The following is a 26,654-nucleotide window of genomic DNA, read 5'->3' on the forward strand; positions in this document are numbered from 1 at the left end:
AACAATTTTCTAGAATTTTTTCAATGCAGAGTTGTAACACGTTGTATTGGCTATCAAAAGCAACAGCAAACGCACCGAGAAACGTTAATTCTAGCGAGTTATTGACAAAAGAGAAAATCGGCGAAGAGAATCGATCATCGCGTTTGCATGTTTACTTTCAAACTGAAGAGCTTAAGTAAGAGCTTGTATCCAAGACATATCGTCCACGATTGGCTGTACTACATCGACACCGACAGAGCACCTCCAAAACAGAACTCTCAAATTGCTTCCGAATTTCAACATATCGAACTTTTTCACTGATATCAATTTAATATTTACTAAACTTTTGCTGTGAGATCAAAACTACCTTTCGTAATCCCACGTCAAATCTACTGTCGTGTCTTAGATACAACCTATTACTTTTTTCCCTTAATTTGTTTTTCCGTCGATTTTGTTTTCCGTACTGCGTACCAATGCTACCGACGCCAGGCGCGGCAGTTCCCACACATGGACCTTACCTATCGACCCATCAACTCATAGACTGGGAACCAATGGTTTTACTTCCCTTCCGAAGGTAGGCATGATCAGAAATTTTATGCCTCAGCAAATTCCGGCGGCGCCGACTTGGATTGAACCCTGGCCTTCACGCTTACCGCTACCCTACCGCACCAGCGCCTGAATATTTTTATGAGCTTTAAGGAAATTATGCAAATTTTAGAGAACTTCTGCGAACACATGTAAGTTCAACGATATGATCTGTCTCGTCAGATAATCAACAAAATTTAACAAATTTAATAGAAAACAGGTATGATAGTCAGAATTTTTTGTGATATCTTTTTCTCTTTTACGCAACCCTTATGAAATGTAATGAGGGCATCGTACAAATGAAAGAGCAGGGTTGCGGGGTGGAAAGTGGGGGCGTCAGTTCAGCACTGCAAACGTTATCACGTTATCCTACGTCAATAATGCTTAGCTCCTATCTTGGTTTCAATTCAGACGAAGGGATAAACAAATGTTGTAAACTCCGTCCCTAAGAGAGTGATTTTATTAGTAGAGTTAACATTTTTCTTGAATATTCGTAAAACGATTTTGCAATATTCCGGAAACATTCTTAAATTACATTGTAACGCCATTTACAGAAAACGACATTCAAATCTATACAGACGCACATATCCCATTCCCTGCCGGATGGAATTCAAACCCGACAATGCAAGTCAGAAAGCTTTTTCACGCTCGCACCTGTTTGACAGAAATCATCGGTTCCTCTTCATGGGAACCGACACTTTCCGTTTTGATTCCCTATATGAGAACATTTGAACAGCAACTCAATAGCCGAGAGCTCAAAAGCGCATAAAGTTATTATCGTTAAAATGCCTAACACATGATATGTGTGTACATATTGGAAAATAGTTCCACCATATGAGCTAGCTATTCACCGGAGAACCATCACCAGGAATGCAATAGAAGGGAAACATTTTGTTATGCGTTTTTACCTGATTTAGTTAACAGACAGTTTGGTTGTACCACCTATGATGAATGGAAAGAATGGAACGAAGCTACTGAATGCACTGACTGCAGTCCTTCTCTGAATAGTTTAGTGGGCAAACTAGACATGACACTCCCTGCACAATGGGTGCCAGTCGGGCTTGGGAATAGATCTTTTACTATTCCGTATCCTCCCGTTACACTCTGATGTACACAGCAGCTTCCACACAGATGGCATGGTAGCTGAAAGTTAGTTACTGTTTCACTGGAGGACATACATATGCTATGTAGGCTGATATGAGAAGCTTTTCCGGCTGTCAAACATCCTGTTGCTCCTTTTGCTTAGGCAAGTCAGCTTCTGTGTCAAATGCTTTTACATTAGAGTGAGCAATAATAATTAGAATACACATATCGCGCAGTCTTTAATATTCGAAAAGTGAATAATTTCATTGAACCGAATAAGTCTTGAATGGATGCAATTCTTTGAGCTTAATTGAAAAGGTAAGGATAAGCATGCACCATGAATTATTTGTAAGTATAAGAACCATCATAGCCATTTTAAAGCACTTTCGAGCACTGGTTACTGAATACTACAAATTTTGAAAATATAGCCTAAGAAACTGGTTGGTGCTAACTAGGCTCATGATCATGAGTGAAAAGGTGAGTAACAACTGTAAATACGGTAAATACTTAAACCCATTTTTCTTTTGGGAGATTTCAGTAAAAGATCAACGCAGATGTCACCACTGCATGATGATGGCAATATCACAGAGAACAGACGTCCAAGTTCGGTCAGAAACTTGTGTAAAGTTATGTGGAAACGTCGCCGTTACGTAGCGCTAGCATCTCCTGATTTCCTCTATAAATTTATCACTTTCGACGAATTTGGCGCTATCTGTTGAAAATTGCCACTTGGCGCTAGCAGCACTTAGTGTTTAGTGTAAGTTTTGCAATTCCAGCGCCATCATGTTGTCAAAAAGGGTTTTTAAGTGGGGAAGTCGTCGTTAGTGGCGCTTAAGTCGAATAGGAATCTTTACACAAGTTTTTAGAGAAATTTTGTTCGAGCCTCAACGTCTGTTCTCTGTGGTAATATTGACAGACTGCACATAAAATTCGTGAAAGTAAGCATAAAATCCTTATTTTCATCAAGCTTGCGTCCAATATAACCTCCGAATTGAAAAGGAAGACGTTTTTCCGGACAGACTGATGTGCATATTTGACTTTTCCAGATGAACTTTCATTTCACGACACCATCAATGCTGCTTCACAAATATGATGTAAACAAAAGTATATCTAGATACATATTCACTATTTTCCATAAAATGCAGCTGCGCAGGAAGCAACCTCTCCCTGTGAGTGCAAGTTAGTGTAGAGTGTTAGTGTGCAAAAACGTTTTCTTACGCGATTCAATCAAAGTTTCCAGGGGAAATCATTAATTTTTCTTTATGGAGTGATTTTCCCGAAAATCACCTATTTTACTTGGAAAATTTGGCAACTATTCTCCCTCAAGTAGTTCTCACTTCGAAATGTAGATGGCGTTAGCACGCAAAAATTTAACTTCAAGACGCCAATTGAAACCGAGATTGAAACAAAACCGAGTGTCAGAAAGGTTAGAAGTTGGTTGGTATGCGCGTTAGTAATGCAATAGAGATTGCTGAAGTTTATCGTACGAACACTCAGCACGTATACTTATACGCAAAATGTTTTCATCAGGGAAAAAAACTTCAAAGCAAAAAATTTTCCTAATGAAATCAAATCACTGACACAATCACACTTTAACAATCTCTAAGGTATTTATTTTTGTTTATGGCCATCTCTCTTTGGGACTGTGCAGTTATCGATAAAAACGGGCAAAATTATTGGTGTGATATCCGATATCGATAACATAATCCTACATATCAGCCTTTTGCACTATACTGAAGATCTGTGAACTCATTAAAACCTTTAAAAAAATCCAAAGTATATCAGATCTCAGCGTTGCCAAATATTGAATAAGAATGAAGTAGATAACTTGAATACGAATCGGCTTATGATTCCTTCACAATGTTCATGGAAGTAGGCGTCCAAACCAATAAATTTATAAATGTTAATTGAAGAATCAAAGTGACGATTGACTCCCAGATGGCGAATGGGTGAAAATGGTAATGACGTTTTGATATCTGTCTAATTGCTGTTTTTTTTTCAGTTCATCATCATTGTTGTAATTGCGGACCTGAAAACTAGGTGTCGCATGACCAGTTTTGGCTTTGCTTTGATTCGCCAATGAACTAGAACTGTTTTAAATGATGACGATTTGGCAACTTTGATTGTCCGGTTTTCAGTATGGACAAGTTGCCAGAAATTAAAAATGTACAGAAACTGATTTTTGTTGTTGTATTGAACGAAAAGCATCGTTATCCTAGTACGTTCAGTTTGACCGGTAGTGACGTTTTTAGCTTAACATTTTAGTGGCTGTTAGATGTTCAAGAGAATAACAAGTTGTTGCACAAGTCGTATTTAAAATATGTCTGCTTCTTCTCTTAATATTTTTTTCAATCATCACTGTCAATCCAGGCTCCCGAAAACTTCAAATATGTACTTGGTATACGTAGTACCAGAATAATCTTCTGCATAATATGTTTACTGTATATGCTTAGTTGTGCTCTCTTTTTTTTTGTTAATAAATTTATTTGTACAGGCTCAATCGAATAAACTTTACAGAGTCAAGTTATCATTTGCGTTATACATATTTAAAGTCCTAAATCTAGAGTTAAAATAATTAAACCGAATACTCTTTATCGTCTCGAGGTTAGTGGAGATTTTAAGTTTTATGGATAGGGTGAGGGTGAAGGAGGTTTGAAATATGATTTACTATACAAATATTTCATTATTCCTAAAACATACACTTATTCCTATTCAATGCTGATATAGTGTAATTATACAATTATTACAAAACAAACATAAAAAACACACCCACACACAAAATACAGAGTTATGCTATTTGAAACACAACGCTATTTCAGTTGAATTGAATTCAAAAACCTATGCTTCCTTATCACTACGTGAATAAAAAAAAACTTCAGAAGAATCTTTCCGACTCCTATAATTTGCATGCGAACGGAATTTCACATTGTTCGGGTTAATTTGTTGAAAAACAAACGCTTCCACTCGCGGCCAAAGCATACTGCGATCCGTTACAGTGAACACATTTTCTTTGAAAGAATTTCGGTTTCAAGCGATAAATTCAACCGGTCAGCACTCGTGTTTTTTTTTCAGTTGCCTTGGGATCATCATTTATGATTAACCCGGTCCCTTTCAAACTTGTTTGACGCTGGATATCAAAATGACGTTTCACATTCATATTGTTTACTTTGATTTGTTTTCCGTCGATCTTGTTTTCCGTGCTGAGCACCAATGCTACAGACGCCAGGGAGGCAGCTCCCACACCTGGACCCTACCTATCGACCCGGCGGCGCCGACTATGATTGAACCCAGGCCTGCTGGGGTGAGAGGCAATCACGCTTAGCACTACACCACTGACGACGCTAACACACATTAATCTAGTGGTGTCTGAATTTTATTCTAACAACCGATTAATCGATTAACGAACCGAAGAATCAATTATTTGTATTCGATTATATCATAGAGGTAACTCTAAGACCAGAAGGTCCCGAAGAAACGTGCTCAATTTTTTGGCTCAGCTCTTCGGTCCCACGACGATAATAGGTTAAGGTATTGCCGAAGCCAACATTTCCCCTATTTGTTTTTTTTTATTGAAAACAAAGGGTGTAGAAGAGATATAGAGTTCTTGGCCTTTAAATTAGCATAATAGGCCGATTTTCATACAAACTAGCCAACTTTGGCATGTTGCAACTATGTTTTTTTTTATGATCAATTGCACAACTACAAATATGCTGAATTTTGCGTATATGTAAGAAATGAAGACAAACGCCACGGTCTTGGCCACAAGGTATCGAATTTCGGGAGTTCGTTGAAGATGAAAGGAGAACGCAGAATTTTTGGAAACCGGTAGTGCACATAGATTCTGGTCCAATGAGCAACGTCTAGAGTCAGCTGAACCAAGCACCTCGCCTAGCCTAGCGTCTTGTGACCCTGCCAACATTCGCACAGATTGGACCGTATATTATCAAAACGTCCGAGGCTTGAGGACAAAAACTAACGCTCTACTCCATTTGCTGCTTTCTTGTGATTTCGACATGGTGGTATCCACTGAAACCTGGCTTCATACCGACATTACGAATGCTGAACTCGCAAGCAACTACACAATCTACCGCTGTGACCGGAATTCTCGCACCAGCGCACTGCGACGTGGCGGTGGCGTCTTAATTGCCGTGAAATCCGCCCTGACGTGTAAGGCTGTGGATCTTGTGGGCGTTGAGAGCCTCGAACAAATTGCTGTTCAAGTCGATTTACAACATCAATCGATTTTCCTGTGCTGTATCTATATTCGACCAAACAGTCAGCCCGACATTTACACCAAACACGATAAGTCCGTACAACACCTCCTTGTTATGGCGAACCCTCACGATACAACCATAGCTGTGGGCGATTACAATCTGCCAAATCTAGCTTGGGACTTCGATGAGGACGTCAGAGGATTTCTGCTTCTCAATACTTCATCAGAACAGGAACTCGCTGTAGTGGAGTCCATACTGTCTGCTGGATTGAATCAAATCAACGATCTGGTGAACACGAATGACCTGGTTCTCGTCAGTGACTCCGATTGCATCGAGCTGTTTGAACCACCCTCTGAAATTATGAAAGTTGATTGTCACCACAAGCCGTTGGCTCTAAAAGTTGACTCCCGTTCGAGAGATCATCCGCTCCCGTACCCAGCAGCCCGCAGTGAGTATAATTTTGCACAATGTGATTTCGATGTTGTTAACACGAGGATTGCCGCCTTGGATTGGGTACAAATACTTGACCAACCCATCATTGATGCCACCGTCTCCGTATTCTACGACAACATCTATAAAGTAATCCAAGATACTGTTCCGGTGAAGACACGAAAATCTTGTTTGCAATTCCAACAACCTTGGTGGTATCCGCAATTGCGTAATCTGCGTAACCGTCTGCGTAAAGCTCGAAAATGTTACTTTCGTTCCCGGACCGCAGCAAACAAGTATACGGTGCAGCTAGTAGAAGCAAAGTATAATAGTTTGCAGGAAACTCGCTTTCGTGAGTACGTCGACAACCTCCAGAGGGGTTTCAAGGAAAATCCATCGTCATTCTGGTCTTTTACCAACTCTCGGAAAAGATCAGCTGGTATTCCCGTGGACGTCACCTACGGTAGTAGAAGCTCCACCACCGACACCGCTTCTGCTGACCTTTTTGCTGACTTTTTCCGAAGTGTTTTCGAACCCGATCAAACTCCTCCACCGCAGCAATACATTGATCAGCTACCAAGATACGACATTCACCTGCAGCAGCTCATCTTCAGTCAAGACGCTATTCTCAAAGCCCTTTGCTCAGTCGATCCATTGAAAGGTCCAGGCCCTGACCGTATTCCACCGTCTTTCGTCAATAACTGTGCATCATCGTTGGCCACTCCCGTTATGTCTATTTTCAATCGATCGCTTAAGGGTGGCGTTTTCCGGATGCCTGGAAGCTCGCCTGAATTACACCAATCTTCAAGTCCGGTAACATGCACAAAGTGGAAAATTACCGACCAATCTCGATCCTGAACTGCTTGGCCAAAGTTCTCGAAAGTCTTCTGCATGAAAAGTTGTATCCAGCTGTTCAACCCATAATCTCAGAGTTTCAGCATGGATTCATGAAAAAGCGCTCGACAGTCTCTAACTTGATGACTTACACGAACACTCTTATAGGTAGCATCGAGAAGAGTTAGCAAGTGGACTCCGTTTACATCGACTTCTCTAAGGCTTTTTACAAACTCCCTCACGACCTAGCAAGCTAAACCGCCTTGGTCTTCCACCGTGGATCGTTTGTTGGTTGAAATCGTACTTATCATCCAGGAAGGCTTTCGTTAAGGTACGTGATTCCACAAGGGAGTCACCTAGGACCTCTCATTTTCGTTCTGTTTATTAACGACGTGTGTGATATTCTAAGTTCCTGTAAGTTGCTATATGCGGATGATCTTAAGCTGTACCGTGTGATCAAATCGATCGTGGATTGTTGCGCACTACAAGCTGATATAAAGCGATTGTCATCCTGGTGTCAGATGAATGGAATGCAAGCCAATGCTGCCAAATGCAAAGTGACTATCCTTACCTGCTCTCACTCTCCGATCATTTTTGATTACTCTATGAATCAATCGCCGCTGGAAAGGGTTAATGCCATTAAGGATCTTGGACAGCAAACTACAATTTAACGATCACATATCCATGACAATTGCAAAGGCCAACTCCATGCTAGGATTTTTGCACCGCAATACTGCACAATTCGACGACGTGTACGCCCTGAAAGCGCTGTACTGCTCTATGGTCCGCAGTGTTCTTGAATATGGAGTACAAATTTGGGCTCCATAACATGCTGTTCATGTACTGCGCATCGAGAGAATCCAGAAACAGTTTATAAAGTTTGCATTACGACGTCTGTCATGGACAAATCCAGATAGCTTACCTCCGTACGAGCATAGATGTGCGATTATTGGACTGCAAACACTAACAAATCGCCGAGTCTTTCTCCAAAGGATGTTCATATTTGACATGATTAGTAATCATATTGACTGCAGTTGTTTGCTCGGGAACATCAATTTCCACACTCCAGCTCGCCGTCTCCGCAACTATTACTTTCTGTGGACTCCCGGACATCGTACTGCTTACGGTTATAACAATCCTCTCGATATATGTTGCAGACTGTTTAATGATGTGTGTGATGTTTTTGATTTTAATATAAGTAGACCATTTTTTAAGAATAGGATTAAGTCACTTTAAACAGTCTGTATGGCTAAAATGTCAAATATGGTGGTTAAATAAATAAATAAATAAATAAATAAATATAAGAAAATAAACGAAAATTCCCAAACACCTCTTCCCCCCTAAGTGCTTACGTAGTTATTGAAAAGCCTCTAGGCCCAATTCACAACCCGTAACCGATTTAGGTACTGATTCATTGGCTTTACAATCAAAAAAGCATCAACTGATTTCAAAGCATTATTTAAAAGATACAATACAGAACTGCTTAAACATGAATCCACTAAAATAAAAATTTCATTCACAAAGTACGTCTTGTATAACTGAGCAACATTGTTTCAAAGACATCAATTTGCTACAATGTTACCCCGAAGAGTTATTAATTGGGTCCAGCTAGATTGCATATCTGGCCCACTGTGCAATGTTGCCTGTTGAACAGTAAATTCAAGAAAGAGAAGAGAGAAGCATAATGAACTATTTTTTGATGAAAAAGTTTGGAGAAATGATTGTGATGCTTTGGGAAAAAAGTGGCATGTATTGTCACTATATCCCTTTATAAATATAATGATTCGAGCTGAATTGATTTCTTCATACTGGGAGAGTACAACAATGGCTTGATTTGACAGGTCGAAAATGGTTCGATTATGAGGTTGAGGCCCAATTGACTTTTCAGTTAATCCATCTTAAAATAGATGGATTAAAGCTAGTATTCTTCTGATCATACAATTTTTGCACCGGAGAGCCTCACTCCGTATTTTTTACGGAAGGTGAGCACACCATGGTGTATCATCAGATACGAGGCGACAATTATGAAGTTTGATTGGGAAAATACTATCCAAGTAACAATGTTGGTATCATGAGGGAACTGTTAACCATGATTTAGACTTATATAATGTTTTAATACCTCGATAAAACTTGCAATGCTACGTGGATAGCTTAAATCTACATATTTTTAAATAGATTGAAAAAAAAGTCAGTTTAACTTAACGTTAGTTTTCTGATCTTAGGTTTTCTGTATTAAAAATAATGAGCGATGCTCCAAAGAGCGATGCTCCAAAGAGCGATGCAATCCCTGGATACAAATATATTTTTTAATCAGAGCAATATGGAAAATTGTTAGAAAGGGGGAGGTAGCTCATCGATTCTTCCGGTTCGCCTCCTAGCATCGTACTATAAGGTACCAGGCGATAACCAGGGTAGTTGATCGATAGCTCGATGACGTCATTTCGTTGGCGTCTGCAATGGGAAATTCTCATAGCAGGCGTTGACGATGGGACGTTGTCGAGTTGTTGAATAGCAACTATCGTGGTAACTCACCGATTACCTGTCGATCTGCCAAATTTGGAAAGACGTCTGCATTGAATTGTCTCATATAATAATATTCCGCCCATTATATCACAAGAAATTGCGAGTAGCTGAGTGGAATGGAGATAAGTTAAGCATTGGGTACAGGACCAAGTCTCCCCTGGGTGGTGCAAGAAGATGAGCGCAATAGAATCATCAAGTTGCCATAAGGCACGGAATGAGACTATTGCATGGCTGGGTAGTCAAAGTCTTACATACGTTAGTCATTTCAGGTGGATTAGAACAGGTTTTGGTTTAGGGTGGGCGTTGGCCAGATTTGGATTTTTCAGATATAATCCTAAATAGGACCTAGATTATTTAATACACTAGTAACCTCAACTTCTAAAATAGTAGTAGTTACAGTGCCGCATTATCTAACTACCACTGCCTGCAACTAATGTTGGAGGGGTCAGCAGGGCTGATTACGGATCAAAACTAACATAACTCTAACACTGAAATGATCCCGAAACTAACGCTCATTCATTGCACTTTGAGTCATAAAGTAGTTTTATTTATTTTCCTACTAATCTATCTACACACTTAGTTTTTTCTACCGAGCTCGGCTGTGTGGGTCTCGGCGGGGAGGGGGTTTCGCTGAGATCTCGGCGGGAGTGACATTTGATTGCCGAGTCTCGGATAATGCCTTTTCTAATAATCTGCCTACGTTTCTTTTATTTGTTATCTACTTCATCCCTTTTTTATTTGTCTGCTCTTCTTTCCTCTTCTCTTCTTTTGTTTTGTTTGTTTACATATAACTAATACTAATACCTCCTTGTTTTCTCTCTAATTTGTCTACTATGTCCCACCATCACGATGAGAGATGAGCTACCGTACATGGTACACGCTCATATACACTCCCAAAATAGTATGCCGCAAGTAAGTATATCACAGAGGCAACTAAAGATCCAGAAACGAAAACCGATAACGCTGAAGATAATGAGCTGTGGTGATTTATATGACTAAATAGTATTATTTATTTATACTAACCTAAGCACAACGTGGGGTGACCCAAATCCAAACGATCACTAACCAAAATAATAGACTTATCTTTTTTCAGCAGCACTACACCAGCCAGCAAAGTTCAACAATCCATCGTTGCTTATGCCTTTGTTGTCGTTTAGAACCAGTTTTGCGAGGTAGGCGACGATTGTGCGTATTTCTCGCGTAACTTTTGAAAAGAGCCTATTTATAGCCTGAACAATACGTAAAGAGCAAATTGAAACATTGAACGTCGCGTGAAAGTGGAACTTAATGAAGGCCTAAGTACTTTTTCGTAGTTTTTAGTTTTCGGATTTGAAAGATCGTCGGTTACAGTGTCCTGCTTACTGAGCAGAAAAACGCGGTCCCAGGTCCTTACATATCAAAGAGATTTATGGTAAAATCGCTTGTGTATCGTGTATTTTGCGAAACTCGTTGTTGTCGTTGGTTCCGGGTTTGAATGGATACAAAAATTTGAGCAACGGTATTATGTGATATGAGGGGCTCGGTGGCCTTAGAGCAACCGTTTTTGCTTACTGAGCAGAACATCATGAGTCTAATCTCAGGCCCATCCACATTCAAGATTCGTCAATCGTTTTATTTGTTAATATGACTACATGGTAATAACAGCAACTCGGTGATTAAAAAGGTGCTCGTCTGCCTAGTGGCAAACGTTTTTGCTTACTGAGCAGAAGACCGTGGGTTTAGTCCCAAGCTCCTTCGCGTTATATGATCGTTAGGACATCAATTCAGCTTATCGTTTACCAAAACGAACCCTGCTGCAAACTCAACGCTCTTATCCAACATCCCAGTGATTCCTCGTGGAAGTGCAGAGGTGTTCTCGGCTTCCATCAAAACGAGTGTCATGTCAACACAATCCTTCCCATTCCTTTCTTGACCTGTGTTCGGGTGCGGCCGGCGCTGGTATTGCCTAATTTAAGATCACCAGTTTTTACACATTGAGGATGATTGCTAGTCCCAAGCATCGTCTATTGGTTCTCTGTGTAATTACAGCTGATCTGGCAATAACAGAGTAGCAACCGTGGGCGGTCAATCAAGCTCAAGCAAGCTCAAGCTCAAGCTCAAGCAATATGGAAAATTGTTAGAAAACAATGGGCATTTTGGTTTTTCCTTGGCAATTTCTATATAAATAGTTTGTGCAAAATCAGTACTCAACCATACGATTTCAAATTTTGGGAGTATGATCGAAACCTGATGTGAAACCGTATAAGCACAATATGGAGCAAGATTTTTAAATGTATTGCATTGTTTGTTTTATATAAGCAATTGAATGTTGTAAACAAAAGGTTCTTGTCCACCTTGTAGTGGATAGTGTCTTGACTAACGATAACAGGAGGAGGGGCACATCTCCCCTTGTAACCTTCATTGCTCTCTAAAGTAAATAAATAGCAAATTAGGTAGCAAAGCAGTACGGCGAAAGACTAGACCGAGACTGGTAAATCCCATACATTACCAAATGAGCTCAAATGTTGGGGAGAATGATCAGGACCTGATCTGGAATTGATTGCGCAATGTAGTGCAAAATCAATCATTTTAACAGTGGCACTTCAACGAATATCGATACACATTTTATCTCACCCATTGCGATTTCCAAGACATCGCGAAAAGGACTTTAGCTTCAGGAGGTGGCGATTTTTTACTTTATTCCGTCGGTCTCTGTTCCACAATCTAGTGGCAATCACCGACGGGCGGACATCAAATTACCATCCATTGACGGCAATCGAATTGCAGGAAGGCAGGTTTTCCACACACCTGCCTAAGCAGATATCGCACCCAATCGAACACGCATGGGCTGGAACCAACGGCAGAGATATGTATGCATCAGAAAAATCCCACCGACCTCGGCTGGGATTGAACCCAGACCCATTGGGGTGAGAAAGCAGTCACGCTTACCACTACACCACCGGCGCCGGCTATTTGTACCATTTACTCATACATGCTTTAATCCATTGAAATAAACATCAGGCACACGCGCAACCCTCGAATTTGATTATGCTAATGGAGACGCATTATCCATCAAGATTGGACACGTACAATGGATATTTGGCGAACCGATTTTATCAGGTCCTATTAGAATAAGTCGTGATAAAATCGGTGATTTTACGAGTTGATACAATTTGAAGTTTCTATCAATTTTTTATTGCTTATTAGTCTATGAATGCATGGATATTTTTACAAATGGTATATTTTATGATTTGAGACACTTTTATACATATAAATCGATCAATTTGGTAACGTTCATTACAAATCTCCAACCATTTTCTAAATCAACTCGTTCGAATGAAACGAAAACAGTCATCGTCGTAAAATTAGACAACTCACCTGTTGCAGCGAAGGCATCTCTCCGTTTCGGTACAGCGTCAGTTTTGCTCTTCTACGTATGTTTTCACTTCCTGAGACCAATCTCCTCTGTCGTCCTGTTCACAGATACACTCACACTTACACACTTGTTCTCACACAGCACAGCGGTACAATACTGTTCTTCGGATCTACACAATACGAGTGCACTGCAACAACTCTTTAATGTTTTTAAAGCTGAGTTTGATGCAGAAATTCCACTCCTTTCATTCGTGGAGACTCTAGTCCCAAGGCCTCCTATGTACACTTTTCGCTTCACTCCTATCTCTCAAGAATGTTTTTAATTTGCTCTAGGAGCTTTTCACTTTCGACTTGCTCTTCTTGTTGTAGGTTCCTCCTCTCAAGTCAGTCAAAAATTTCTTGTCGCCTCTGAATACACTTCCCGCGTGCTAACCGTCGTTGAAAGAAAGGATACGCAATGCAATAACAGAATGGTAAGAAGATCGTGAAGATGACAAAGTATACGCATCCAACGTCCCCGCAAAGTTCCTCCCGAAGAATTTTTCTCATTCTCGCCTCTTACCTAGCATGGAAAACTCATAGTATTTTCCATTGCAAACTCGAGTCTAACTCATAGCGAAAGCTCGCCCTGAAATGCTTTGACGACGACAATCCGACGATAGCAACAAAAAGAACAACATCGAGAGATGGGTAGAGAGGGAGAAAACAGAACATAATTTACATATGATTCTCTCCGTCTCCTGCTGCGTTGGTGGTGGGCATAGTGTTGGAGCGCTGGAGACATGAATGATGCATAGTGATTTTTTATGAAAATGTTTTGCTAACTAAATTTGAAAATGAAACTACCTTTAGTAGCGCGAATTATTAGTATCAATACGTAACAATTGGTAACATAGCAATTAGTACAATCGTCGTTTATTTGAATCAATTTTAATTACTTTTTAATAAAAATCCAAACCGCGAATGTTGCAATGTTACTTATTGCATACTATCAGTTCAATTAAGCAACACTGTCCTACAGTGAGCTTTGGTTGTGGTGACTTTGCTGCATAATACCATTTTTCAATTTTGATGTAGTAGCCAAATAGCGTTCTGGGATCCCATCCGATTTTCATGTAACTTTCATCTCAATGTCTTTAATATGATTGAGATTATTGCGGAGATATTTCCTATTCAGCAATTGGCGTCAGATTATCAGTTTTAGTAGCATGCTGTACCTGTCAGTTGGGTCGAATAATTTCCCCTGATACGGCAATATAGTTCATAAAGGTATGTTTATCCAAAACCTTCTGGCCAGGGGGTGTTAAGGAATATAAATAATATTATTAGACTAAACAAGGAGTTGAGCCACTATTCACGCTGAAGCATTATTCAATAATATGATGCTGTGTACATTGGTAAAGTTATCCTGCTACAACTGACAGAGTGGATTCCTATGAAACACCAAAAACATAGCAGTCCAGTATATGCAATCATAGTGAGAGGCAGAGAGAAGCACTGAGATTTCGAGAGAAGTCTGAATATTTTCCTTCTCGCGATCTAGGCGTGAAACCACGTTGTCGGCACTCAAGTTAATACGTTTTCATCTGCATTAGCACACACCAGAAGAGTATCAGTTTTTTCAGTGAAACTATTGACCATTTGAGAAATGTGACGAAATGTCTCATGAATTTTGTGCACTAAATACTGTGAATTAACGTTAAAAGATGTTTATTTTTGTAGAAATTCCTTAGAAATGTTAAGCTGTTTAGAACAGATTAGAATTGTTTATGCCTATTCCTCATCAACGGATGAGTTTGCTAAAGGGGATGATCAACCCGATTCGTGCCTTCCTCAAAATTCGACTTTGCTCGATTTCTACTATCTATATACAATTTTCAAATTGAATAATGCAGTCATCAAAAGTTTTTGAAATTTTGGGGAAATCAGTTCACAAATCTGAATAATTTTAATTACTTATTTAATATTCAATATTTTCGTCTCACTTGCTTGTTGCACCAAAAAAAACTGGGGTATAATTGTTATGTTCCTTATACACCGGTTTCATTTGGCAAATACTTTGGTAATATTTTAAATCATGCCTATGTGAAACTTGAAAACAAAAATATATAAAAACGTTGAAAGTTAAACGATTGGTTAGATCATAATCATCATTATAGCATAGACGGTTCATTATAGTTTTCGTGTTAGCCATTCGATTTCAATAGAATCGATCAGGAGCTATAAAAAATTTGCACGTGGACTAAATCAGGTTCCGACTCTGACTCCGACTCCTGTATTTTTTATACTGCAACCTTTTTAAATTTGGTCAAAATATACCGTTGAACCATGATTGAAACACATAACATCTGTACATCCTATATATTATGCTATGTTCAGACTACAGAGTTACTTAGTTATAACATTCTATAAGCCTATCTTGACATTTTTTTTTGTCGATAATTATTATAACACCATTGTAGCATTAGGGTGCTCCATTTTGAAAAAAAAGTGTTATAGTATATTTTGTATAGGCCACCCTGTAGATTCATTGAAATAGATATGAGTCTGTCCAAAAAATGGTGAAGATTGATGATGGTTTAGAGGTCGCGCAAATGGTTTGAAGTTTGTATGGAGATTTTGGCGAATTACTCTGGGAAATTATTTAATTTCACTTACATTGCTCTACCATTGGTTCTAATTGTCCAAACGATAAAAAATCATTTGTAGTTGCCATGATAATGACCAATGAGCATATTGTTGTGGTGATGAAATTGGTGTTGTTAATTTTGTAATTTTGTCACATCTTTATCTTTCTTGAATTGCTGCAAAACTGACTGTTAACAAGCTTGTTGGCCAACTACATATTCAATTTCAGCATTTGGACAACTAAAACCAAAGTTAGAGGGATATAAGGGAAATTTAAAATGCTTCCTTCATCATTTTTTACCACAGCCTCATATTTTGGAATTATGAAATATACTGTACGGTGGTCTAGAAGAAATCTAACACATCTTTCAAAATGAAACACCCTATTATAGGATGTTATGACTCCGTAGTGCTATCAAAGCATTAGTTGCTCCTCCGCGATGGATGAGAATCAGTCAATTTGCACAATATGATACTTTATTTTATCAATCATGGTAGCCTTCAAGCTTGATTCATAATAAAAAAAATGTGTAACTGTGCAAACAAATTTATATTAAAATAAATTAAATCATGTAAATAGGGACAATTGAAGATTATATATGTGCCATTCACTACAGTAAACCCTCCATATATGCGGTGGGTGGTACCGTCCAGCTATCGCTATTTCACTGATTTTCTGTAGATAACTAGTTTATGGTTGACACTAATCACATTGTCATGATTGTTAGGTAGAAGGTAGAAAAAACTTGTCACGATTGTTAGTTAGCAGGTAGAACGAGAAAGCTCAAAGTTAGGGTCGGTGAGCCTACTTTGGATTAACTGTCAGGACCACTGTTCCAGTGTGGTAGTTACTAACTTTGGTTCATATAAAAGTGGAACACATTGGTCACTATTATAGGAACACTACCGCAACTATAGGTGCAAAAAAGTGAAAACTGTGGGCTTTTCGTCATTTTTGGGCAAATTTATAGTATTAAGTATGCAAATCTACTTTATTTCAGGAGACTTAAGCGCTGGCCAGGCTGAGCAATTATAACATGTTATAACGGTTGTCAAATAATTGCAACACAGAAACCACCATCAAGATAGCGCTATAACATGTTATAACTCTGTAGTCTGAACAAAGCATTACAGAAAAAAAAAATGTATCTGGTTTTCCACCATTATTCCGGCCTAAACCCCATACCACAACTAAAGGTACATCCAAGGGGTTGGTCACTCCACAAACTGTGTCAAAAACAAGCTTGGGTACACCTGGGCACAGTCATTGGCACTGTTTGGCACCCATGGTTACAATTTTTCTGATCTTTAAAGTTTTTTTTTTTTCCTCTGTTCGGGACCTAAAGGGTTATACCATAGAGGTAACTCTAAGACCACTGGGTCCCGAAGAAAATCATTATTATTTTTGGCTCACTCAGTACCAGAACAACGGTCCCAAGCAGTCCCAAGCTATTTCACTCACCCCTGCATGTTCTGCATGAATCCACACACCCCTGATGTTATCTGTCAAACTTTAATAGCGAATCAAAACAAACATAGTGTAGTAATAGAATTTCAACTAGAATAGGGTACGTTAATCGTTTGCTTGGGACCAATAGGCTACTAAAGTGGTGAGCCAATTTAAAATCGTTAGTTTTGTATTGATTGTTGGTTATACGGTCAAAATTTGCTTGACGTATTTCTTTCAATTTTGCATTTAAAAAACCTGAACATCCCTCATTTTGAAGGTGTGTGTGTGTAGAATGTTGCTCCTATTTTGATTTTGGAATTCACTCTTCAGTTGTCAAAATGCCGTCCAAGCAAGAAGAGCAGCGTATCAAAATTTTGCTCGCGCATCGCGAAAATCCGAGCTACTCGCACGCAAAGTTGGCAAAATCGCTAAAAGTTGCCAAATCAACCGTTACAAATGTAATTAAAGTGTTTGGGGAACGTTTGTCGACAGCCAGGAAGTCTGGATCGGGGGGAAATCGAAAACCGGAAGCCGCTGAGACGACAAAGAGAGTTGCCGGTAGTTTCAAGCGAAACCCTAACCTCTCTCTCCGAGATGCCGCAAATAAGCTGGGTGTATCGTCTACAACCGTGCATCGAGCCAAAAAACGAGCCGGACTATCGACTTACAAGAAGGTAGTGACTCCAAATCGCGATGATAAACAAAATACGACGGCCAAAGCGCGATCCCGGAGGCTGTACACGACGATGCTGACGAAGTTTGACTGCGTGGTAATGGACGACGAAACCTACGTCAAAGCCGACTACAAGCAGCTTCCGGGACAGGAGTTTTATACGGCAAAAGGAAGGGGAAAGGTAGCAGATGTTTTCAAGCACATGAAACTGTCAAAGTTCGCAAAGAAATATCTGGTTTGGCAAGCCATCTGTACCTGTGGCTTGAAAAGCAGCATTTTCATAGCTTCCGGGACTGTCAACCAAGAAATTTACGTGAAAGAGTGTTTGAATAAACGTCTGCTGCCTTTCCTGAAGAAACACGGTTGTTCCGTACTGTTTTGGCCGGATTTGGCATCTTGCCATTACGGTAAAAAGGCCATGGAGTGGTACGCCGCCAACAACGTGCATGTGGTTCCCAAGGACAAGAACCCTCCCAACACGCCAGAGCTCCGCCCAATTGAGAAATACTGGGCTATTGTCAAGCGGAACCTAAAGAAGACCAAAAAAACTGCTAAGGGCGAGCAGCAGTTCAAGGCAAACTGGCATCCTCGGTAGACAAAGCCGAGTCTTGTCACTATCAACAAGGCATAAAAAGTAACAAGGACTAAGATGTGTTCCTTGGATTACTGGAAAATCCTGTTCCCTTAGTTTGAAGTAGTCAGGACTAGAAATCGGTGGTAGATCTTACATCCCGTAACGTACCACGAAAAGGTGATCTACCCACGTTACGGGGAATCTTTAAAGTTACTGGCAACACTGAACTTTTTCTGCACCTGGGCAGTGTGCATGTGTCAAAATTAAACATCAACATAATATAATCTTTTTTTTTCAAAACGCAATTGTGAATCTCGATCAATTCAATCATCTCCGCCATGGATTCTCCCAAATCGAATTGTCAGCACACATCCTGATGCCTGTCCAAAGAACTAGGTACATCATTTCGCGCCGGACTGCGTACAATCATTCCGATCACCCAGCATGAAGAAATCAGGGCAATCGCTTGCATAGCAACACTCCACAATCCCAACATTACCCGAAAAAATGCTCATCCAAGATAGTTTATCACCCAAAGTTCTCATCCCTCCTGGGTTCATGATATTCTCAGCTCCGTTATCAAAATCGTTACACCCGTCACGGCAGTCGCGTCTACATGTCCTCCCAGACAAAGAACAGCTGACAGCGGTATCGCGACCGGACCGAGGTTTCCGGCCACGGCTACTCGAATTAGCGATGCAGCTCCCACGGCTGCGGCTGCTTCCAATACTACTGCTGTTCTTGCGGCTGCTGATGTTGTTGCTGCTGATCCGTCTCCTACAACATTATTTTGACGGATTTTTATAGGAGACGGACCAGCAGAAGGACCAAGCAGCAACAAAAGCAGCAGCAACTACAGCAGCAGCAGTATTGGAAGCAGCCGCAGCCGTGGGAGCTGCATCGCTAATTTGTGTAGCCATGGCCGAGGCTGGAAATCTCGGTCCGGTCACGACAAGCGGTGCTTGTCGAAGACATCCATGGTGGCGGCTGCTACTACATCAACCATTCCATCGTCCAACATATAATGTTGCAGGACCGTCTTGGCAAAATCCACCCACAAGGTCCATATCTCGGAACGGAAATGTTGTTCCTACTCCCGGGTCTTCTCAAGTTTCGAAAAACAAAACAAAAAAAAAAGCTGTTAATATGCCAAACAAGGCATTATTCACAAGCAAATAAAAGTCAGTTTCGTGGCTTCTCGGCACTGCCAGCACAGCTGCGGCACACTGAGGCACATTGAGAAAAATTTGACCCAAAATAAGTGTGTAAAGTGACCACCCCTTGGGCCCAAGTGCAATGACAGCCAAAGCGGACCGGCAGCGGCGGCGGAAAAGCCCGATCTGAGTAAGCGTACTTGTCGGATTGAACACTAGTTAGAATAAAATCGAATTCGGTTAGGCATCTTGATGTTATTTGTGACAATTGTCAAGCTTTCCATTTCCGTCCCGCTTCCGCCCACATTGCGTTTGGGCCTTTACTGGAACACCAGCTCTATATGCAGGACTAATGTCACGGATGTCACTGACTTAAACATCTCGCGTGTGCATGGAAACATAAGTTGTTCTGTGCCAGATTCTGTTATATTTACTTAAATTAAAACATTAATCATTATTAAACAATTTACAATAAACACTGCGAAACCATTGACTTTACAATGTCTCGGCATAAACTAAAGCAATATTTTCATTCCATAAGAAATAACAACTCATAAAAGAAAAGACAAGAAAGCTGACACTACTTTTTTTATATAAATATATATTTAAGAAAACAAAACTGTATTAGTTGTACTAGTCTACGTTGGTTGACGAAATAAATAAATAAATAAACTTCCCAAGAAGTTGTTTAATTATCGCATCTATCAGTTGCGTAGCGTCGGATAATAACGCCTAATGTGAATGTATTGTGTGGCGGTCATTTTCTACATAACAGTGACTTTTTCTTAAATTTAAATCGAAAACAACCAGTGGTTTTCCACCTTTATTTAACTAAAACGATAGATAAACCAGACAAATTAGACTAACATACATTAAAATACATATTCAACCATTCCATAGCAAAACGATATAATGGCTCTCAGAATTTCGTAAAAATTGGTAGTTTTGTTCCTTATTGCAAAATATTAGACCCGTACTTTTTTTTGTTTTATCATTAGGGTGACCTTTTTGCATGGTCGATTGTTTTCCTTTTCGTTTTTGTAATGCAAAAATAAGAACAGCTTTTTACCTAAATGCAAATCTACTGTGTTTTACGTACCTTCCTTCGTACCGCTTCAAGAAAAAAAAAACATGTTTCATCAAGTGAGTGCAAATTTAATGCAAATGTGAACCCTGCCCTTATTCGACACTACTTCACCCTAATTAAATTAAATTCTACGGATGCAATGCACAATTTGACGCAAGTGAAATTAGCGTGGTCCTTATGATTATTGAGTTCAAAATATCATCTTTTAAGTTATCTGAGATAGACTAGCGTAATGTTGTACGAAGTTGTAGAACAATTTATTTGAAGCAACTTTGCTTAAGATACAAATTTTATATCTCTAATGCTTCTCTTCAGATTTTTTACATAAACTTTTTGCAAATTACTTGTTGAAGACACTATTAGAACATTCGATGGCGCATTTTTATACTGAAGTAACTAAGTTGCTATATATTTATATTTCTCAAATGTATGTAGATTTTTTATGATATAAATTGAATTGGAAAGTTCGTGGATTTATTTGTTTGTTGTGTATTAACCACGAGATCCTTTTTTGATTAACTTATTTAATTATCTTTCAAAAAAAGGCGAATTTCTTCACGAAAATCGTAATGACTTTTCAACTAAAAGAGGTAGCAACTTGATTGCTCGAGCAAAAATGTGCGCCATCAAAAGTTATAACGTGTCTATAATAATTCATTTGCGAAAAATCAGTGTATAAAAATGAAATTGAAAAAATCCGAATTTTCAGGGGACACCCTAAGTTATTTATAAAAACCAGTATAAAACGTGAACCGCTAAAGATAGAAAATGTCTTTCTTCAGTAAAGTTGCTTCAAATAAATAGTTCTCAAACATTATGAAGCAATGTGCAATGTGCAATGAGTGCACACTCTTGAAATATGATTTTTATCATCAAATTCCTTGAATATTTTTAATGTGATTATACATCACTAGAGAGAGAAATAGCAGACCATGAAATACGATTAAATGCCAAATCAATAAGAATTTCCATTTAACTCTTTGACTGCTCTTGAGTTAATTAATTTATGTTATCGTTTTATTTATATTACTATTATTGACATTTACATGCATGTTAGAGCAATACGATGTTTGATCATTAGGCCAAATGGTCACTAGGCTGAATTTAAGAATATTATTTCATTAAACTTTCAAAAAAGCAGCAAATAATAGAAGGATAAATAAGGATAGTCCATATTGGACTGAAAGCGCCAATAATGATGCGGTGTCATGCCAGAAAGAAGAAAAAGAATAAGCAGAAAAAGAAAAGAAAAACTGTAGAAACTTTTAGCCAAAGTGAACTAAAAGACAGACAAATAGCTAGGTGTGAGAAATGAATAATTAAATTTTTAAAGATGGAAACATATTGTGAATGCATATTTTCTTCATTGTGCCTATAGTCACGAAAATAGTCAATCGCGAAAAGACTACTCATGTTTAAAAGATGGAAATTTCCAAAATATAATCTTCGAAAATTCAGCGGATATATAAAATTTCCAAGTCCGAATAGTTTGAACAAAATATCTAAATATTTAAAATCTTAAAAACATAATTGTATAAGGAAGCTTGTCCAAATTTATTTGAGTCTGCGTAAGTTGGAAACCATTCGGCCTGGTGAGCACTCAGCATAATGCACATTTGGAATATAGACCATTCAGCCTAATGCCCTTCGGGCTAATGACCTTCAGACACCATATTCTACATTGTTAAGATTTATCATATGAACTCTTGGAATAGAAGACCACATTACCCGCGCTGACTGAGAAAAATTAAAGGAATCACTCTAGCCTAATGGTTTGTTGTCTAAATAGGCATACAGAGCATAATAGCAGCTCATAGCTATGCACGGGGACTCCCTTAGCTCAGTCGGTAAAGGCACAACTACAAAGCAAGACCATGCTGGAGGTGGCTGGGTTCGATTGGAAAATTTCTCGACTTCCCTGGGCATAGAGTATGATAGTACTTACCACACAATTATACTAATGCAAAAATGGTACAGGCATCAAAAGCTTTCAATTCATAACTGTCGGAGTGCATCTAGAACACTAAGTTGAGAGCATGCAATATACGATAAGCAAAAGTTTGAAATGCGATGAAGAAGAAGAAAAACCATGCTTTGAACACTTACACGCTCGGGGTACAAATTTGTAACAATTTTGTTTGAATTCCTAGAGTTTTCATTTGTTAGCATACTACACGTATGTTTAAAATTATAAAACAACTTTTTGATCTCTGCCAAACAACAAATCACTAAACTTTGTACCGCTTAAAGTTCGCGCATCATTACAAATATGAGCAAAACTTATCCCTTCTAAGTGATCGCATCATAATCAGATGATATCGATATCAGATATCACCAATTCTTATAGTGAAACGCATTAACATATCAACTATCAACAATGTCTTGTACCTCTCTATATCAATTCAATTATTGGAAAATAACTGTGAATATTTGCACAATAGAAGGTTTACAATCTCCCATTGTACCAAATTCAAGGTTCCTATTGTGTAAGGAGGACACCCTACAGAACATTCGAAAGCAAGCTGTAATGGTAAAAAAGAAATTCAGATCTCGTTTTCCTTTGCTCATCGGCTGACGGCCGGAGTAGCACTTTAATAATCCATGGAAAAGGGATGTAAAGGCAGTAGTCGAAAGCATCGCTCGAGAGTCTGGGGTATGATAAAACGATTGCAAAAAAATAATAAAAAAAAAATCACCAGAGCGCCGCCACCGAGGAATCTCCGTGTCTCTGTCTCTCCATCTCTCTCCCTCTCGACATGTATAATTCGCAATATGCCACTGGAACAGAATTTTAATCAACCAGACCTACCGGCATTCAAACACTCGCTAGAACATTTGAGGTTAATTCCACTTTCGTCCGGATTGTCCTTGTATCTAGTAGAGCTTAGTTACCAAAATTATTGGCTTCGTGCTTTGACACATTGATTACTGGACATTCAATCTAGTATATAATTACTTAACTCACTTTTTTTTAGTAACTTTAACAATGCTGAATACTATATCCTACAACAATATACTTTTGCGAGGCAAGTTTTATCCAAATTTAACCTTTAGTAAGTCCTTTAGGCGATAGAATCCTTCACTTTCCGCATATCGCGAGAGCTACACGCCTAGTTTCTGCAGCTTTCGTGATAGTTCAACACAGATTTTCACGGAAAGTGTACACACTTTGCTTATACACAGAGGCACCGCACGTACAATGCGGTGCGGTTCAGGACTAAATCGTCGCAGTCTCTACCACACCAAGCAAAGCAAGCTCCTCTATCACTCACTCGAATGATGTGCCTCTTCTTTTCCTGTTAAACACTCACACCGCGTGCGTGTCTTCTTTTTTATTACTCACTAAATTTATTCAACTTGATGGTACTTTTTCTTACAGTTCTTACACTATAAACTTCGTTCCGCACACTTGAAGATGAAAAGTTCGATGCTACTCGTAGAAGCGACACAGACGAACTGACCGAGCCCAACAACCCGGTTCGGATAGATCACCCTAGAAGACCACTGCCACAAACATACACTGTACGACTGATGGGCGCAGAGCGGAACCGATTACCGTCGTCGTTGGACGACGACGGATTCATTCGAGAGCGATGAGTGGTCAACCACGCTCATGAGAAACGCGCATCATCTGTGCTTTCCCGGTGGCCACAAATGACGAAACAGATTTTTTTGTTTTAAACTACTTTTATATTTAATGCTTGTGATCTCATTATTGATTCATAGTGATACCATAACAATCCTTCACGGTACACGATAAAGTTAAGCTATAATTATGAGATTTAGTAAACAATTGATATTAAGACATTCTATGCTAGGGAACATGGAGTAAAATGTATGGGATTTTTCAAACAGCAAACCCCCTGGAGGTTCCACACGCAACACCAATTTCACTTACATTCAATGTAAGGTTGGATTAATTATATCCTCTTCATATGTTTCATGCAATAACTGTTATGGCAGTTCATGCAATGGACTGCAGCGTACAAGCATGTTGATTCAGAATGCATATTTTTTTACAAAATTACCTTCACGACATGATTTTCTAGACGGAATGCATTTGGAGAAACAAACTTTGCTTGAAAAATATGCGAAAAATTACAAATTTATTTTAAAAACCTTTCGGAGGCTACATTACAGAATCTGTTCATGTCGTGAAACATTGCACATTCTTCATACTTTTCATACAAATCTGCAATAGAATCTTACATTTCCTGGTTTCGTGCATTTACGAAGCATATAATGAAAAAACTTGAACTTTTTTCTAGGACAGAAAAAATTAAAATATTAGACTTAGTGTAGAATATACTAATGTCCTAACACGTCACGTTTTTTTAAGTACCAGCTTCCCTAATAATGTTGCTGTATTTGTACGATCATGATCCTATACTGCCAAACCGTAGCATCTGGCATTTTTTGTAGGTAAATTACTGTAGGATCATGTTTCTATAGCATTTGAAAACGCTGCTATCTTGACCTCGTTAAGATCATTTTTCAGCTTTCAACAACTCATAAGATTTAATACATACTTCTTCTTCTTCTTCGAATTTCAAGCTTATTGCATATCACATATTAGCTTATTGCGTGCTCTCAACTTAGCGTTCTAGATGCACTTCCACAGTTATTAATTGAGAGCTTTCGATGCCTTACCATTTTTGCATTGGTATAATTGTGTGGCAAGTCCAATCATACTTCTATGCCCAGGGAAGTCGAGAAATTTTCCAACCCGAAAAATTCCTAGACCGGACCGGGAATTGAACCCAGCCACCTCCAGCATGGTCTTGCTTTGTAGCTGCGCCTTTACCGACTGAGCTAAGGGAGGTCCGAAGATTTAATACACCCAAAATCCTATATTCTAAATTGTGGCTTAAATGTTCTTTTGTTAAATTTAAAAACGGTACAGGTTTTTCATCATTATGACAATATCACGAGTATCTAGGACAGAAAAATCTATTTTGATCATATTTGACTTTCTTGTGGTCTCCTGAGTTAAAGTCGAGAAAATATTTATGAAATTAACATTTAGCGAAAAAACAAACTTTTCTAACCAGTCAAATTCTATTATTTTACACGTTCTTTTTAAAAGTAACGGTATTCCCTAGTATATGACTTGAAACCAATTTATTATGCTGGTAATCTGAACTTCACCTTCAAATTGGTGCCAAAAGTTTCTGCAGATATCTGCAGCAGAATAATTTAAACAATATCTTAAAGTTTTTCAACATTTTCTCCAAAGTATTTGGTTTTAACCATATTATTCCTCAACAAAATTTCAAATTGTGATGCATCTACATAATGATTTGCATGAGTTCGCTTTGAGAATTGTTCGAGAACGGTTGTGTGTTTTTGCTCCGCTGTGGGCAAAACTCATTTTTTAGTTCGGGATGTCTTTGTGCTGGCGTGTAGTTTTTTGGTGCTCGCATTTGAATAGTTTTGTGTCCCGGGCACGATAATTTGATTTGAAATGGTTTGTGCTGATGTTTCCTCTCTGTTGCTAAGGTGCCTGGTGTGCTATCGCTTCCCTTTGTTGCCGGTGTGACTCGACCGCGCTGATCTATTGTTAGGTTTTTGCGATGTGCATTGCTTTTGTGCACAGAGTGATTTGAAAAAGAAAAGTGATATTGTGTGTTATTGTGTGGTTGGAATCGCTAGAATCGACTAGAGGCAAATATGCGTGTAAGCATTGGATCCCGGATATATTGAATTGGTGAGTACGTTCCAGTTGAAGATTGTTCTTATACATTTCTCGATTGCATTTTCGAGGGGACGTGTGTCGAGTGTCTGCTTTTGTGGGCGACGCGTTTGATGGTCAAATTCGTGTGGCTGGTGGCTCGCCCACGCGTGCTATCGCCTCTATCAGGCAGAGGAAATTTCTCCTATCTGATGGTGGTGTTGGCATGCGTGGGCGGAATGCCGGTTGCGCTGGATTGGGGTCGGATACATTATTTGCGGGAGTGGATGTGTCCCTTCGGAGAAGTAATCGTAATTTATGTTCATCGTTTCCCATTTGCCAGAGGGATGACCTCGATCGCGTGAGACATGTTCCTCGGTTTTTACGGTTAGATGCCTAAAAATAATTCATTATGA

The 26,654-nt window shown here is 39.1% G+C and overlaps 1 protein-coding gene across 8 annotated transcripts in view; it reads right to left on the reverse strand.

The window, feature by feature from the left end:
* LOC135700426 (putative uncharacterized protein DDB_G0288537) overlaps nt 1–24,073 on the reverse strand; it is an 81,486-nt gene extending 57,413 nt beyond the window's left edge. The window contains exons 1-2 of one of the 8 annotated variants that reach the window (XM_065220934.1): nt 23,954–24,073; nt 13,005–13,429 (exon numbers count right to left, since the gene is read on the reverse strand). In XM_065220934.1, coding sequence (XP_065077006.1) covers nt 13,005–13,022 — 18 coding nt within the window. In that variant the 5' untranslated portion in view covers nt 13,023–13,429; nt 23,954–24,073. The other 7 variants (XM_065220933.1, XM_065220929.1, XM_065220931.1 and 4 more) reach the window with 7 other exon arrangements.
* Between the last annotated feature and the right edge of the window lie 2,581 nt (nt 24,074–26,654).

The sequence above is a fragment of the Ochlerotatus camptorhynchus genome, unplaced genomic scaffold (assembly GCF_037179485.1).
Source record: "Ochlerotatus camptorhynchus isolate MF236.1 unplaced genomic scaffold, CSIRO-AGI_Acam_v1.1 ptg000136l, whole genome shotgun sequence".
Lineage (NCBI taxonomy): Eukaryota > Metazoa > Arthropoda > Insecta > Diptera > Culicidae > Ochlerotatus > Ochlerotatus camptorhynchus.